General features: G+C 41.5%; 2 protein-coding genes across 2 annotated transcripts in view; one reads left to right on the top strand and one right to left on the bottom strand.

The window, feature by feature from the left end:
- Positions 1-177: 177 nt before the first annotated feature.
- eef1a1l3 (eukaryotic translation elongation factor 1 alpha 1, like 3) lies at positions 178-2,380 on the bottom strand. The gene is made up of 7 exons (XM_026179891.2): positions 2,151-2,380; positions 1,896-2,075; positions 1,526-1,822; positions 1,292-1,442; positions 873-1,129; positions 567-801; positions 178-481 (listed from the first exon to the last, which is right to left on the bottom strand). Exons 1-7 carry the CDS (start codon positions 2,292-2,294, stop codon positions 375-377), a joined length of 1,371 nt encoding a protein of 456 aa, XP_026035676.1. The 5' UTR covers positions 2,295-2,380; the 3' UTR covers positions 178-374.
- Positions 2,381-5,286: 2,906 nt separating this feature from the next.
- fam49bb (family with sequence similarity 49 member Bb) overlaps positions 5,287-15,942 on the top strand; it is a 40,771-nt gene continuing 30,115 nt past the window's right edge. Inside the window, exon 1 of the mRNA XM_026179892.2 lies at positions 5,287-5,428. The gene's annotated coding sequence lies outside the window, so the exon portion shown is untranslated. The remainder of the gene's footprint in view (positions 5,429-15,942) is intronic.

Genomic DNA, 15,942 nt, shown 5'->3' with positions numbered 1-15,942 from the left:
TTTACAATTTAAAGCATGACTTTATTACAAACTGGAGATGTTGTGCACCATGAGATGCTGAGGAGTCTTATTCAGCTTTAATATTTAAGACTATCCCTGAGGAGAGTTTAGTTTAAGTTCTTTCAGATGTACATTAAGATGCAGTTGACGGTTCAACAGTAAAGACACTTAAACCAGTTCTCCACACCATTTTATTTTGAGACATTCAATTTTAAACCAAAAAACAACCAAACTCTACTTCTGGGTTTATCAACACAGGAATACTATACACTTTAAAGACAACATAAGCTTTTTGTGTCACAACACAAATACATTTCATCAAATAAAACTCTTCCCATGAAGCAGCATTACCAGACCTCTGGTAAACCAAAAACTTATTTACAAACTTGAGCTTTGTGAAGTTTTGAGCCGTGGTTCTTTTCCACTGACTTGATGACTCCTACAGCGACCGTCTGCTTCAGGTCTCTCGCCGCGAAGCGACCTGTGAAGAAGAGCCAGTCAAACGAGGGCACAACCAGGAGGATTCATACACGCAGAGTTGTGTGCATGAAGAGATCTGTGCTTACCTAAAGGAGGGTATGTGAAGAAGCTCTCCACACACATGGGCTTGATGGGGACCAGTTTGACTGTGGCTGCATCTCCAGACATGAGGATCTGCGGGTGGTCCTCCAGCTTCTTGCCAGTGCGGCGGTCGAGCTTCTCCTTCAGCTCAGCGAAACGGCAGGTGACGTGGGCTGTGTGGCAGTCCAGAACTGGGGAGTAGCCTGCTTTGATCTTCCCTGGATGGTTCAGGATTATCACCTAAGACAAAAGCAAGGTTTAGTGGAAACAAACCAAAAAAGTGAGGCAATTTCTTCCTGCAGTGAACCAACCTGAGCGTCAAAGCTTTTAACATCTGAAGGAGGATCCTGCTGAGCGTTCCCAGCCACGTCCCCACGCCGCAGGTTCTTCACGGACACGTTCTTGATGTTAAAGCCAACATTGTGGCCGGGCAGAGCCGTCTCCAGCCCCTGGTGGTGCATCTCAATAGACTTGACCTCTGCAGTGAGCTTGGCAGGGGAGAACGTCAGCATCATGCCAGGCTTCAGGACACCAGTTTCAATTTTACCCACTGGCACCGTCCCAACTCCTGGAGGAGTAAGAAACACTTCAATTTTAGCATGTTTACAGACATTTTCTACTCCAAAAACAATACTGTACTTCCTCTACTGCATTTTTCATAAATGAAGCCGTAATTGAGCTCAGACCAAGAAATCGAGAAAATGGGATCAAAAGCAGCGATTGACATCACCTCCAATTTTGTAGACATCCTGCAGAGGTAATCGTAGTGGCTTGTTGACTGTGCGCACAGGTGGCTGAATAGAGTCCAGGACTTCAAGCAGCGTCTTCCCACTTTTATTCCCTTCCCTTCGTCTCACCTTCCAGCCTTGAAACCACGGCATCTGTGCAGACGTCACTTTTACAGCATTGCAAGCCAACTTCTGGGGTTTAAAGGGGGAAAAAAAAAGCCTGAAAACATCATTACCCTTTGAGATGCGGTGATCATGTTCTCCCCAGTCCAGCCTGAAACTGGAACGAAGGGCACAGCCGTGGTGTCGTAGCCAATCTTCCTGAGGAAGCCGCTCACCCCTCGCATCACTTCCTCGAAGCGGCTCTGGCTGTAAGGTGGCTCAGTCAGGTCCATCTTGTTCACACAGACTATGATTTGCTTCACACCTAGAGTATAAGCCAGCAAGGCATGTTCTCTGGTCTGACCACTCCGAGACACGCCGGCCTCATACTCTCCTTTGGCTGCAGAGACCACCAGGAGGGCAACGTCAGCCTGAAATGATATGAGCTTTAGGAAAAGGCAGCATTCATAGCAACAGATATTCAAGCACGCGTGTACTTCCTACCTGTGACGTCCCAGTTATCATGTTTTTGATGAAGTCACGGTGGCCCGGAGCATCAATTACAGTCATGATGTATTTCTGGGTGTTGAACTTCAGCAGTGTGATGTCGATGGTGATTCCTCGCTCCCGCTCAGCTTTCAGCTTGTCCAGCACCCAGGCAAATTTAAAGGAGCTCTTCCCCATCTGGAAGTCAAGCAGAATGAGTTTAACACTTGAAAAGTTGGAAGTTTTGCAGAAATTGTTTTTGTTTTTACTCACTTCATTCGCAGCCTTCTCAAATTTCTCCAGCCTCCTTTGATCAATTCCTCCACACTTGTAGACCAGGTGTCCGGTGGTGGTGGATTTCCCACTGTCAACGTGGCCGATAATCACCACGTTAACATGAGTCTTCTCTTTTCCCATGGTTGGAGATGGCGTTGCAAAACGTAATCAAGAGCGCTGCAGAGCTTCAGAAACTGTTGTTTTCTAGCAAATGGATCTGGCCATCCTCTTTGGAGAGCCTTTATAGCCCCCAGAGGATGCATAACTGAAGACAGGTGTGCTGCTTAATCAAGCTTAATTGGGATCAGTCACACTTTGATGACAAATAAATGCTGCTTAAAGGCAAAGTGGCTTTAAAGCTTGAAGTTTAAAGAATATATTGATCTGCTTTGTGACTGTAATCTGTATTTTTGTTTAAAGTCCCAATGTTTCAGCGCAATCTTTTGATCAGTGTGCAGAAACAGACCGTTACACTCGCTTCTCTCTTAGGGCCTCATCATGGATCCTCTGATGAGCTCAAATTACAGCCAGGTGAGTCTTTCTCTGGAGCGCGCTCAACACTTGTCTCACTTACTGATTGCTGAAGAGTGAACTGAACAGATAACGGGCACGTTTAGTATCTGTGTCAAAAATATAATGACAAAACAGATCAAATCCATCATACTGAGAGTCTGCTGGTTTGAAGTGTAGTGGGAAAAGCACAGCTGATGTTTTGAATGTATTGAGCTTAATCACAATGAGGGATAATGCTGATCCAACCATTCATAGGCCATGTTTGTAGCTGTTTTAATAACTATAAATCATTAAACATTTTAGCAGGAGGCTCACTTAATTTCAAATCAAACTAATGTTTTGTTGCTCAGTGAAACCTGCTCCAGTGTTTGAACGTGAATATCTTAAAAACTACTAGAAATAAAAACATGAACTTTTCACTGGACTTTATTATCATCCAAATGAATCAGCATCTGTAATTTGGGACAAATACATTAAGATTTATCTGAGTATTGGTTAGTTAAAATATGAAAAAGAAGTTCCAGCACTCCAGCAAAGTCCCATATTTGAACACACACTAATAAAACCTTCAAATTACAAAAGATAATTAGTGACAATTTCTAAATGATATATAGATGAATTTCACAACACTACAAAATAAAGCACGTGGAAGCCTTTTTAATAAGAATTTCTTAGTCAGAAAAATTCAACTTTCATTCTGGGTTGAGCAAATATGACAATTTGTACCACAGAAACAAAAATATCAGCAGAAAGTCAATTTACAGATGGTACTCTAATTATAAATCAGAAAATATTTTTGTTAATATGTGCATTTTGTTTTAATTTTCAAGACCCGAGTTCATCATCAATCAACCAGATTCAGTTTCCATAAAAAACATTTTATGGTCCAAAGTTTGAGGGTACAGAATTGAACGATTTCAGTTCATTTTAACTTCACATACTAAATACCTTTCAGATATCTATTTTTGCATAAAGGCGTGTCAACCCACTTTCAGGCTATTTTCCTTCCACAATGAGAAAAAAAAAATGCCTGAAAGTGGGTCAACGGACCATTTAAATGTCAACACAACCCAGTGAGAATTCAGCAGGTGAATGATGACAGAGAATAAAAATCAAAATAATATATATTACTGTGATTATGGAAAAAACTATACCAATAGTATATACCAAATTACTGCAGCTGTACTGCAGCTCTTGTGGGGTGTTACTGGTCTGCAGTGGTTAGTATCGATCAAAAGCGGTCCAAGGAAGGAACAGTGGTGAACCAACAACAGGTTTATGGGCAACCACTTCACTCCCCACATGGATCAGAGAGCCTTCTCTGATCCATGTGGGGAGTGAAGTGGTTCAATCCAACAGATGACCTACTGCAGACCAGTCGGGTCTTTCACCAGGATAACGCACAAAGCAAAGAAATGGTTCAGGAATGGTTTGAGATTTTGACTTTCCCCATATCTCAATCCAATCAAGCATTTGTGGGATGCTTACAAGACAATTTACAAGACGTGAAGGATCTGTTGCTAAGATCTTGGCACCAGATACCACAGCACACCTTAAAGGGTCTAGTGGAGTTCACGCCTTGATGGGTCAGGGCTGTTTTTTTGTGGTCGTACTGTTACGCCTGATCTGTGTATGTATAGCCTTTTAAAAGATTTGCATCTTCAGTGGGTGGAGATGAGTTATCAGAGTGGTTTAGGAGAGAAGGATAGCAGACCTCCTGTGCTGTATGGTTTGGAGAGGGTGGCAGAAGGAAGAACTGAAGATGATTTTCACTTAGCATCTTCAGGACTGTCCTGTGTTGGTAATAATACTAATAAACGGGACCATAAGAGAGAAGAAGACACCCTACAATGAGTTAAAACATTAACTTGTTTATTCCTACTTAAAACAGATTATTATAGATTTGAAAATCTTATTTGGTTTTCATATGTACCCATTTTCAGTGATATAAACTTTTTTTAAGTAACCTATATTTGGCAACAGCATAATAAAACTGGAAAATCTGTTTTTGGTGTGCCACCCCAATATTCTTAGTGGCCAGCATATGGCCACCCCTATAAAACAAAATCTGGACGCGCCCCTGTCAGAGGGACAGCTCAGGCTGAGCTTGGAGACAAAGTTAGAGAGACGTGCAGAGGAGGGACGGTGGATATACCGGGAAAAGGATGTTGAAGACGAAACTGCCAGACAGAAGGAAAAGACCACAGACAATATTCACCATATTTTGTGAATTAAAGTAGTCAGCGTCATTATTAGCACGAATAATTTCAATGACATGCATGGAAATCGAGGATTAAAACTCGCTGATAGATTCTGGGGCGAAATAACAGAACAGCGTCACCTAGAGGCGCTATGCTAGTTTATTGCCCAAGGGCACGTCGGTAGAAAGGCTTCAGCTTTGATGTCCGATTGAAGAACTAAGTGCAAACACTGTCTACTGTCTAATAAGACCTAACTTACGCGGCGGTGGGTTCCATTAAATCTATTTTAGTAGTGATAAGTGGAGGTGACCGTTGACACAGCATCGCGCGTGTCCGCTGACCGGGCGCATCTATTTTCAGTTCTGGAGGGGGAGGAAGGTGTGCAACTCACCCCCATCCGCGCTCAGAGGTGGGACAAACCGAACTCCCCTATCGTTTGACGCTGGATAGCTAACCCGGAAACAGCGGCAGCAAATCGCTGTTCCCTTTCTTTGAGCCCGTACCGCTGCTTGTAGCGTGGTGTCCAGCCGACGGTTGCCGTGTTTCTCCGCGAGCATCAAGGTAAAACACAAAGAAAATACTACTTTATTCGCACTCTTTCTTTCCTTTCTGTTAGTCACCTTCGCTGTCCGCCGTATGCCATTCATTGAAGCTTGCTCTGAGTGTTAGACTTTGCTCCTCGAAGGCAAAACTGTTGAATTAAAAAAAAAAATCAGGTAAAATCAAACCTAGGTAGGGTTAAGTTGGCGTTAAAGTAAAAGGAGGGGTAAATGCGAGCATGACGGTGTTACATCCTCGGTGTACCGTTAACTTCCCCTTTCAGAACAACGGACTGGTTCTCAGACAGGAGGCATTAGGCTCCGATGCTTAGCAGGATTTCCCTTAATTTATCCACAGACGCTGAGCGATACATGCCTGACCCACAGCACTTCACCGATGACCAGGCTATCAGCTGTGTTTGGCGTGTGTGCACAGTTTTAAACGGACCGTATGGCTGTGGATTAGGACTGCGCGCTTGCAGGCAGCAAATGAAGCTTCATTAAAGGAAATGCACACACAGTGACAGATGGGGCAGCAGGTTCAGGGCTGGGTTTGTCTTCGGTCATATTTTTATTTTAAAAGCTGTGGCTTGATTTCAAAGCGCTGGGAGTTCATATAAAGTGTCAGCAGTAGCAGCCGCAGAGTATACACATACCTGCAAAAGTCCGAAATTAGACCTGCTGTTGGTTAATTGAAGTCACCGCATGCTTTATATGCTCTTTATAGAGGTTTCTTACATGAATAGTTACTACAGTTGCCAAGTAATATCAAGTACCTGAAAATGAGGACCCTTTTTTTGCAGTCCAGCACTGGGATTTCTGTAGACTGCATGCTTAATCTTTGCATCAGTGTTTCAGTATAACCACAGTATATAATTTCCTGTCTGCCCAGAAGTGGAAATGAAACATCCAGACGATTTGTTGACAGTGTTTGGAAAGTGCAATGTCCTACTTCAGATTCGTCTCAAAGGTCTCAGGCTCGCTCCTGCTGCAATTTAGGAACCCCTGAGTGTAGTCAGACATGCACAAAGTTACTCCACCATCTTTAAAGATGGCTCAAGTCACTTCAGTGCGTCACCCGGATATTGCAGACTCATACTTTATTTCACAATTGCTTAGTATCACTTTCCCCTCCATGTGTGGCTCTAAAAGGGAGTGGAGATGGGAGTGTTAGGGCTTTCTCAATAAGGCTTTTTCCAGTGTGTATTAAAAATTTAGGCCTTCAATGTGATTTATTTATTTATTTATTTTAAATGACAAAGGAAGGAGTAACCTGCACAGACTTCTGTATAGTAACGTTTTCCTACAGGCACATTTTGAGACAGAAAAAGCCCTTCAGCCCATTTAGCTGAGAAGTAAAATATTTGCATCCATTTTTCAATGCCGCCGCATATAGAAAAGGCACTGATAAATGTACAATTTCCTTTCCGCTCAAAGTCTACCGAAAGTGGAAGTGAAACGTGTGCAGACGGATGGATTTGTTGATTAGTGCATTTTAAATTTATCTCAAAGGTCTCACTCCTGCTGCACATTAGAAACCTCCAAGTTTAGTTAGACATGTAAAACGTTGCTCCACTATCTTTTCAGATGGCACCAGTCATGCATACCAACCGGATATTGCAGACTCATACTTCAATTCACAGATGTTTACTGTGACTTTTCCCCTTGTGTCAAAAGCACCTCAGATGTGGCTTAAAAACAAGTATATGAGGTCGAGAAGGGATGGAAACTGAATCAAGTATCGCCTCTTTTTATGTTTTAGACCTCTAAAGATTGACTGGAGGACGCAACAGTACCCAAGTGTTGCCACAGTCAGTTGTGAGATGTTAGACGAGGTGAAACTTGTTGCGCCCTGTCTCCTTCCCTTGCTGCTCTTGTGTGAACAGCTGGGATCATCGCCAGTTCCTCCTTATTTTTATTTATTTATTTATTGTCTTGATCTTTCTGCTGTCACAAAAAGTGTAAAAGCTGGGAGAAAAGACTGCTTGCGATAACAAAGTGAAATGTTGTGTGGAGGAAGTTGTTTATGTGAGCTTTTTAATTTTTTTTTAAATGCTCACAGTCTTGAATGAGAAAATATGGTTGACTTGGCCGCGTGTTTTCCCTCATAAATCCTGCAGGTACGGGCGTGCAGGTGCGCTTAGGCATGACCTTTTCTTAGAAATCAAATGTGGGCTGGATACTGTGACGTGTCAGCAGCAAATCGAACAAATGTTAGGAGCCCTGGGGGTGACTTTCGCGGGTTTAATCTTGTGTTAATGGAACAATAGGCATTTGGAAAATAATGTAGTTTTGTAGTCAACAGCAGCAGATAGCCTTAGAATATAATAAGACAAAGATAAACAAAGCCTGCATAAAAGAAGTGCACGTTTCTCCCGTGAGGAGAGATTTTCCACGTTTTCTCCGGCAAATGTTGTTCGGATAGTTGTACACGGTACAGCTGGTAGAGAGAATGTAATGGTGGTCAGTTTTAATTATTTATAATGTTTCCAGGAGTCTTCCCGAGCTTTTCAGTCATCACACAGACCGACCTGCACTCAAAGCCAGGGCAATATTATATATTTTATATTTACTGTTCTGATAGCTTTACATTTCCCCACATTGTAGAGCTCACAGGACCCACTCCCTCAAACACACCTGTTGGCTTCAGCTTGGGTTACTGCAGTTATTCTCAGTATGCTGACACTCGGTCTGTATTATATAGAGTGTCTCTGATGGTGAGTGGATCGTCTCACGCTGAACACACTGAACATCTCCTCATCTTTGAGTCATTGTTGTAACACGTCCAGCTCATGTACCATTGTGTGGTTTTTGCAGCAGTGTTGTGACATTACAGGCAGCCCAACACATGTTTATTTACTACACAGTGACAACTTGGTCCGAGCATTTTTCATGTTTGCTGTGGCCACGTAGCCAAGCGGCGCAAGATTATTTTCTGGTTTGGTAACGTAATTTAAGCTTAAAGGAGGCAATAACCCAAGCACTTGTGCAACACCACACAACCCAACGCAGTCCCCTCAAATAACCGCCAAAAACAGTCCCCACAGAAAAGATTCACGAGTATTTGCCTGTTTGCCGTGCTGTTCGTCTTATTGTGTCCAGCACTCGTTTTTAAAATAGCGCAGCGAGCACGGTTGGCAGAAAAGCGTTGTATTGATCCATTTCTCTGGCATTAAGCTGTCTGTGCAGTTTTTGGGATTAACTTCCTCGAACTCATCTGGCATGTTCAGCATTCAGCTCTAACACCATTATCATGACATGGCCTTAATCCAGAGGAGCCACAGACTTCAGCATTTCAATTTTAAGATTGTTTCCCCCCCCCACATATGTGTTTAAAGACACTTAAATTATAAATCCAACATTCTTACACCATGCACTTTGTTTAAAAGTTGCTCGGATCACTGCGTAGGTTGGTAACCTGCCTAACATACAATATTATCGCAGTTTTTGACATCTTAAAAAAAGCTGAGTATTGCAGTAATATGTTGTAATTTATCAAATTTTTGCAAATGCAAATTCTCCTCAAATTTAAACTTTGTCAGTATTTTTAGTCCAATAAGCTAAAGTTATTTGCTTGAGTTATTTTTTTGCTACAAAATAAGACTGTCAAGCACACCAACACAGTGTTACTGTTGCCTTAATACGAGTCAGTTTGCAATTGGATAGGCTTAGTTAGCAATTACATGCAATGTGTTTCTAATAATAAATCATAAATCATCAAATATCACGTATCTGTTGCTGTCTTCATGGACAGAAGTTCACATGTAAATATTAAATTTGCACTCAGTAAACTTCCTGTTCTTCAGGAACCTAACCAGAACGCAACCAGCTGGCAACTGGTTTAGTCGAGTTGTGCTTGTTCGCAAAGACTCATAACATGTTGGCAATCCGTCTGCATTTATAAATTAGAACGCATGTATTCGCAAACCTTCTATAATCGCTCAGAGCGACTGCAGTCGGTCCAAGTCAGACTGTGACTGTTTGCAGAAAGGTTGCCGCCCAGGTGACCTGTGCAGCCACCTTGCGATAAAAGTGGTTGTCAGTGCGCAGCACCCTCAAGCTCTGGGCGAGCATTTAGTTACCACAGTCTTTCAGAATGTGAAAAGATTCAGTAGAAACACCAATCAGAGGCAAGGTTGCTGTCCTATTTTTATTTGTGTGACTGAGCTGTTAGCTTGCTCTGAATTAGGAGGTAGCTTTGTTGAGTTGAGTGTGTCCAGTGTTGGATGGTTTTCCGGTTGCGCTGACTTAATGTACGTTTGCTTGGCTAACATGATCTCAGGATGGCGGTGCATGAGATGGGCCCTTTTTCTTCATCTTATTCCCAGGGTATTTTCATTTATTTAATAAAATATCAATATTTTGTGTCCCTTTATCAATACAATATCGCCACGCACTGTATTGACCCCATTACACTCAGTGTTTTCCTCCATGCAGCTAGAAAAACCTGACACCCTCTAAAGAGTTTTTGCTCTTTCACTGAGGGAAAATAGTCAGGACTGCCATTAACAATATATTTTTGAATATGCATTTACTTACATTTACTCAAGCTTACAATACATCTTTGTTTATCAAATGTTCAAAGGAATATCAGAAAAAGACATCAACGTCTTTTAACTGCAGTAACTAGCACCTTTTGCATTAATTACATGTGGGGCCAATTGTGGTTGTGTGCACAGGCACCTCCTCACGCAGGCCACATGGAGCCAGGAAAAACCCAGACTGTTATGACTAAAATGGGTGAAACCTTGTGGTCCTTCATGCTTCTGCATCAAATTTGGTAGAGAATTCTGACTTAGCTGACTGGTATTCATTCTCTAAAAAGTGTAAAGGTTTTTCCAAATCTCACACCGTTCTGATTATTCTTTTTATATATATATATATATATATATATATATATATATATATATATGTATTTTGTTTGTTTGTTTTTTTACAATAACATAGGTTTAAAGGATTTTTTTTCAATTTGGGAATTAACAAAGAAAGGACTTTTGTGATAGCGGTTGTCTAATATACCCTCTGATCACACGTGATTGTATTCCTCCCTTTGCATGCCGGCTCATGTCCTTAGATTTGAACTGTCGACTTATTTTGAGTCATTTAGTTGTAAATCCTAACTGTAATGCCCCCTCATTCAGAGCAAGATCTAAATCTATTTTTCTTGCAGTTGTTTGGAACTTTATCTCTACTGTTTTGTGGTCTGTTCTTTTGAAACCTCTTTGTTTCTTATGCACTTCCTGCTGCTGTGTTGGCCAAGACGACCTCGGCGAGGGACTTCTCCTGCCTAAATAAACTATTACAAATGATGTTAAAGGGCACTGCATGCTCCCTGCTGTTCAGTCTGCAAACGGATATATTTAATAGTTTACTGATTAACACACGCTGACTGTATTTCGCATTAAATGAGCACAGAAAGGTGGTCTGAGGCTGCGGTGGTCCTCACTCTGGTTTGTGTTTGTAGCTTTTGGCGGGGACGAGTAATATGCTTTTGATATGTGGCTCTGATGTTTATGAGTCAGTGTGTGTGTGCCAGTTTCTAATCTGCAGGGCTGGCTGTGCTGGTAGACTTGAGCATTCCTCTCAACTTTCTCACTTCCATCTGTGATCCTGCTTCATCTGAAGCCCAAAGCGTGCACATAATGAGAAAAGAAAGCAATCTTGTTTCTTTTCTTTTTCTTTTTGCTCTTGTAAGCAGGCATCTGACGGCCTTTAATGGGATGCTCACTATTTCCTGCTTGGTGTATGCACCAGCAGCAGCATCTCCAATGGAAATATGAAGCGAGGTGGACTTTGCCATGAGAAACTGCTGTTTAAGTGGTCAAGTCTTCTCAGTATTCTTAGTTGTGTTTTTGGACACAGACTTTCAGATGTATGATTTGTTTCCAAGTAAAATTTTCCACTGTTAAAGGGCAAAAAGGTCACATTTGAGGCCTGAGGGGGACGGTGGTGTGTGATAGCTTTCAGTGCTCAAACCAGAAACCACAGTTTGAGTCATACAAGGAAACGATTTTTACTCTTAGATTTGTGTTATTTTAAGTGTTATTGTCACTGGAAAGGAGTCGGTTAAGTTTAGGGACTAAAATCGACTCAGGTTTAGGAAGGAAAAACTACTCGTTAGGTTTAGGCACAAAACAGCTCGGCTAGGCTTAGGCATTAAATGGTTGTTCTAGACTTAGACTTAAATTGCTCAGTTAGGTTTAGGTTTTATACTACTCAGCTAGGGTAAGGCATTTAGGAAAGGAAAACTATTAAGTTAGATTAAGGCATTAAATTATTCATGTTGGTTTAGGCATTAAAATAGACTTGTTTAAGTTAAGGTATTGAAAACGACTTTAAGTATAGGCACTCTGTTGGGTTTAGCAAAAACTAAAAGTCAGTTAGGTTCAGGTATTAAATTATTTGGTTAGGATTAGGTATGAAAAACTACTGTTAGGTTTTAGCAATAAAAATGAAACTAGCTGATTAAGTTTGTAAAGAGCTCGTGGTTTGGGTGAGACTACCGTGGTTCTCACTTTTTCAAAGCTAGTTTCATCGGTTGCCATGGTGACAGGACCTCTCTGAGGAGTCTGGTGTCTTACATGGTGCAGAAGCGATAGACTTCCCCTTACAATACATTAGTTTCCTAATTGACATCTTGCCATGAGACTGGGCTGTAGTATACCACATTAAGACAATAAATATCACTGCTCACTCAATGAGAAGGAAAAAACACTGTGCTCCTACCCCCACACTCATGCACTGAAAACCCCTTGAGGCTCACACTAGAGAAAATCTACTTTCACTTCATCCTGCTGCATTGAGAGAAATATTCACTCATGACAAAAGCCACAGTGGGGATTTTTATTTTATTTTATTTTTTTGTGATAACATGTCAGATTCAACAGGCATGAGATTCTCATGCGGCTGCCTACATTTTCAGCAGACGCTCAGAGCAGACGTGCTACCACAGATGGCAAATCAGCATGGTACAAATCCAGTTTTTGCATGAAAGTGTTGGTGTGCTGCCCCCGCACCAAACCTCCCATTTCACATAGTATTAAAGCTGTTATATAAAAACGAGTCGCTCCCACTTTCACCCCAATTGCCTGTACATTGTGTAGTCAGGTCTAGAATTTCCTGCTTGCTTCAACCTGATGTAGTACATCTGAATATACATCCTTATGTGAAATAATGTAATGGTGCTTAATATTTTGTTCAGCCAAAATACTCTATTTAGTCCATTAGTCAACAAAAATGATTTTCTCAGTTTTATGGCATTTTAAATTGAATATTTGTGGTGTGGGGCTTAAAAGGAGTAATTGGAAGATGTCCCCTTGGATTCTGGGTAAACTGTAATGGACATTTTAGAAATTTTATGACACTTTATTGATAATAACCAGGGTTTAATGGGATTTGGCATTAAACCCTGGTACTTAGAAGTACGCTTAGAAGTATATTTTGTTAGGTATACCTGTTTAACTGCTTATTAATGCAAATATCTAATCGGCCGGTCACATGGCAGCAGATTTAAACTGAGCATCAATTGGCATGGTTGTTGGTGACAGATGGGCTGGTCTGAGTTTTTTCAGAAACTGGTAATCGCCTGGGATTTTCCCACTCGACAATCTCTCGGATTTACTGAGAAATATCCAGTGAGCAGCAGTTCTCTGGGTGAAAGTGGCTTGCTGATGCCAGAGGGCAGAGGAGAAAGGCCAGACTGGTTTGAACTCAGTTGTAACATAATGTTTAAACCAAGGTATGCAGATGAGCACCTCTGAACACACAGCACATCGAACTTATAGCAGCAGAAGACCACACTGGGTGACCCTCATGTCAACTAACAGGAAACTGTGGCTACAGTTTTCACAGGCTCACCAGAAATGGTGCAAAGGACATGAAAGCATGCTGCCTTTGATCAAAAGTTCAGGCTGGTGCTGGTTGGGATGTACGCAGTCCAATAGAACATCTCTGTGATGTGATGAGACAGAAGATTCTCCTCCAGGATGTGCAGATGATGACAGCAACTTTTTAAAAAATTTTTTATTTTTTTATTTTTTATACCATCTTGTACCACCAGCTTTTTTAAAATTAAAATTCTGGCTTTCAAGTATTATGTTTAACAGTTCCCTTGTTAACTCTTTCAAATCAAATCTATGTTATTTAAAAAAAAAATCACAATCTAAGTATCTTCTTAGTATCAAAGACATTTATAATGGATCTGTGTGCCAGCGTCTGGTTGCGTGATTGACTGTAGATCCCTGGCACGGTGTAAATATTCCTGTCCAGCAGAGAGGAACGAGCCCTAAACAAGCATTTGTTGTGTCATTTCAGTTCAAGCATCTCCGGCCCGTGTAAGCGATCTGTGGGAGATTGCTTAATGAAATGATTTTCCACAGAGGCTCCGCTGTGCTCTGCGGGCTTCAGTAATTTCAGTCACACAGCCGATATCCCTCGTCAGTCCTCAGCTCTCGCTCGCCAGAGGGGAAAGGGGAATACAAGTTGTCATGACAACCCAAGTTTTTATGGAAGATTTATTCAGAGGTGTCGAAGCTAACAGCGTGAGGGACAGTTTTAAGTCCCAGTGTCACTTTCTTCATTTTGGTTCTGGAGATGCTCACAAGTCTTTTGCCGCTCTCTCTCTCTCTCCTCTACTGCACAGCCAGCATTTTCCATCTAGGCTCCATCATCACAAGAAAACATCCGCCTTTGAAGTTTCATTCATACAGCTGCAGTATTGTAAAACACACTACACAGGTGAGATTGGAGGTGTTGTCAGTTTTGGAAAGAAAGTTGGAGCTTATGATCACATAATGTCGGTGACCCAAATGTCATGTTGAGTGTAAATGTTTAAAATCTCTAGGTTTCTAAGCACATCACAAGTTGTGTGTTTTGTTTTGTTTTTGTGTTTTTTTTTTAATCACTCTGTATTAAAAAAAAAAAAAATCCCCATTTAAGTCCTTCAAACAGCTGTAAGTATTTAAAAATCCATCTACACCTTGTTAACTTTCCATCCAACTTCTTAAGCACTTATTCAGTTAAGGGTTGCAGGAGTACTGGGGCTTATCCCCGTATGTTGTTGGGTGTGAGGTGGGGTTACCCAGTACAGGTCAACAGGCAATCACAGGGCCAACACACTCACATTTGCACCTACAACCGACTTAACCATTTAACCTAACATGCATTTCTTTGGTCTGTGGGAGGAAGCTGGAGTACCCTCATGGAGCCCATGAAGGCATGAGGAGAACATGCAAGTAGAGCAGGGCGATATGACCAAAAATATTTATCACGATAGACATTTGAAAATTTGTGATAACGATATAACTTACGATATAATTGACACTAGAAAAAATACTTTGCAACTCCACAACTTTATTAGTGCACCCCCCCCCCCCCCCCAAAAAAAACCCCATCAATGTATTTTCACTTCAACAAGCAGCTGTTTTTTTTATGTGCATTAAAGTTATATAAAAATTTAAGAGTGAAAATGCAAATTCCTCGCTGACAGTTCAACCAAAAGGCATTTTCAGTGGAAATTGGCCGACATATCCTCAGCATAACCATGTGTAATATCCACAAAACTTAAAAAGAGGTTATACACACACAATACTGTAATACTATATTGAAGCACAGTACGTATCACTCCGAAGCTCCTGCCTACGACAGCCGTAATGCTCCGACAATCCATCAAGCGGTGCGGCTTCGTAGCTTAGCAAAGTCGTACTAAAACATTTGACAGATTTTCGAGCGCCGTGTACATAAAATCGTTTCGAGGTCAGTAAACACAACCAGAATTCATACATAAGGCACACGGGGTTATAAGGGGCACTGTCGATTTTCAGAAAAATCAAAGGATTGATTTTAAGTGTGCCGTATTTTCCAAAAAACATGGTAATAACGACGGCCCGCTAGCATGCTCTACCAAAAATAGTGCTTTGTTGTGTATCTGATGGACGAAAGCTAAACCAGTTCCACATCACTGAAGTTGGAGCATTTTTACAAACCAATTCTGGTTCATCCGTTTCATTCAACGATCCGCTTTCGCCCTTCTCATTCTCCGCCATGCTTTTTCCGCCATGTGCGTATGAAAACAAAGATACTGCGCATGTGCGTTTTACCCATATTCTATCGCGATATTTCATTTTCTTATCGTTGCCCAACATTATACCGGTATTACCGTGAATGGTATGATATGGCAGAGCCATACATGCAAGCTCCACACAAAGGCCTCCGATGGCTTAGGCAGTTCAAATATTCTTTTACAACTGAAACATCTGAAGCTCAAAATTGGTTTTATCCATGTGGATGACAACCCGATGTGCTCCAAATCTCACTGATTACCTTATGCAGCACATGTTTTAGTGTTTGTAGTGCACACAGCATCAGGGCCACACACGCTGTCCCACATTTATTGAGTCCTTCATGTGGCTGAGTAGAATTAAAGCCAAACAAGTGTACACGGTGTGTTAGCTTATTGCTCCTGCAATCCGAGAGAGCACAGTCCAATATGAGTTTGCTACACAAGCACTTATTGTTGGAGCTTTTGTGATCCAACAG

This window comes from Astatotilapia calliptera, chromosome 9 (genome assembly GCF_964374335.1).
Source record: "Astatotilapia calliptera chromosome 9, fAstCal68.1, whole genome shotgun sequence".
NCBI classification, from domain to species: domain Eukaryota; kingdom Metazoa; phylum Chordata; class Actinopteri; order Cichliformes; family Cichlidae; genus Astatotilapia; species Astatotilapia calliptera.
This window is presented reverse-complemented; position numbering and strand designations above follow the sequence as displayed.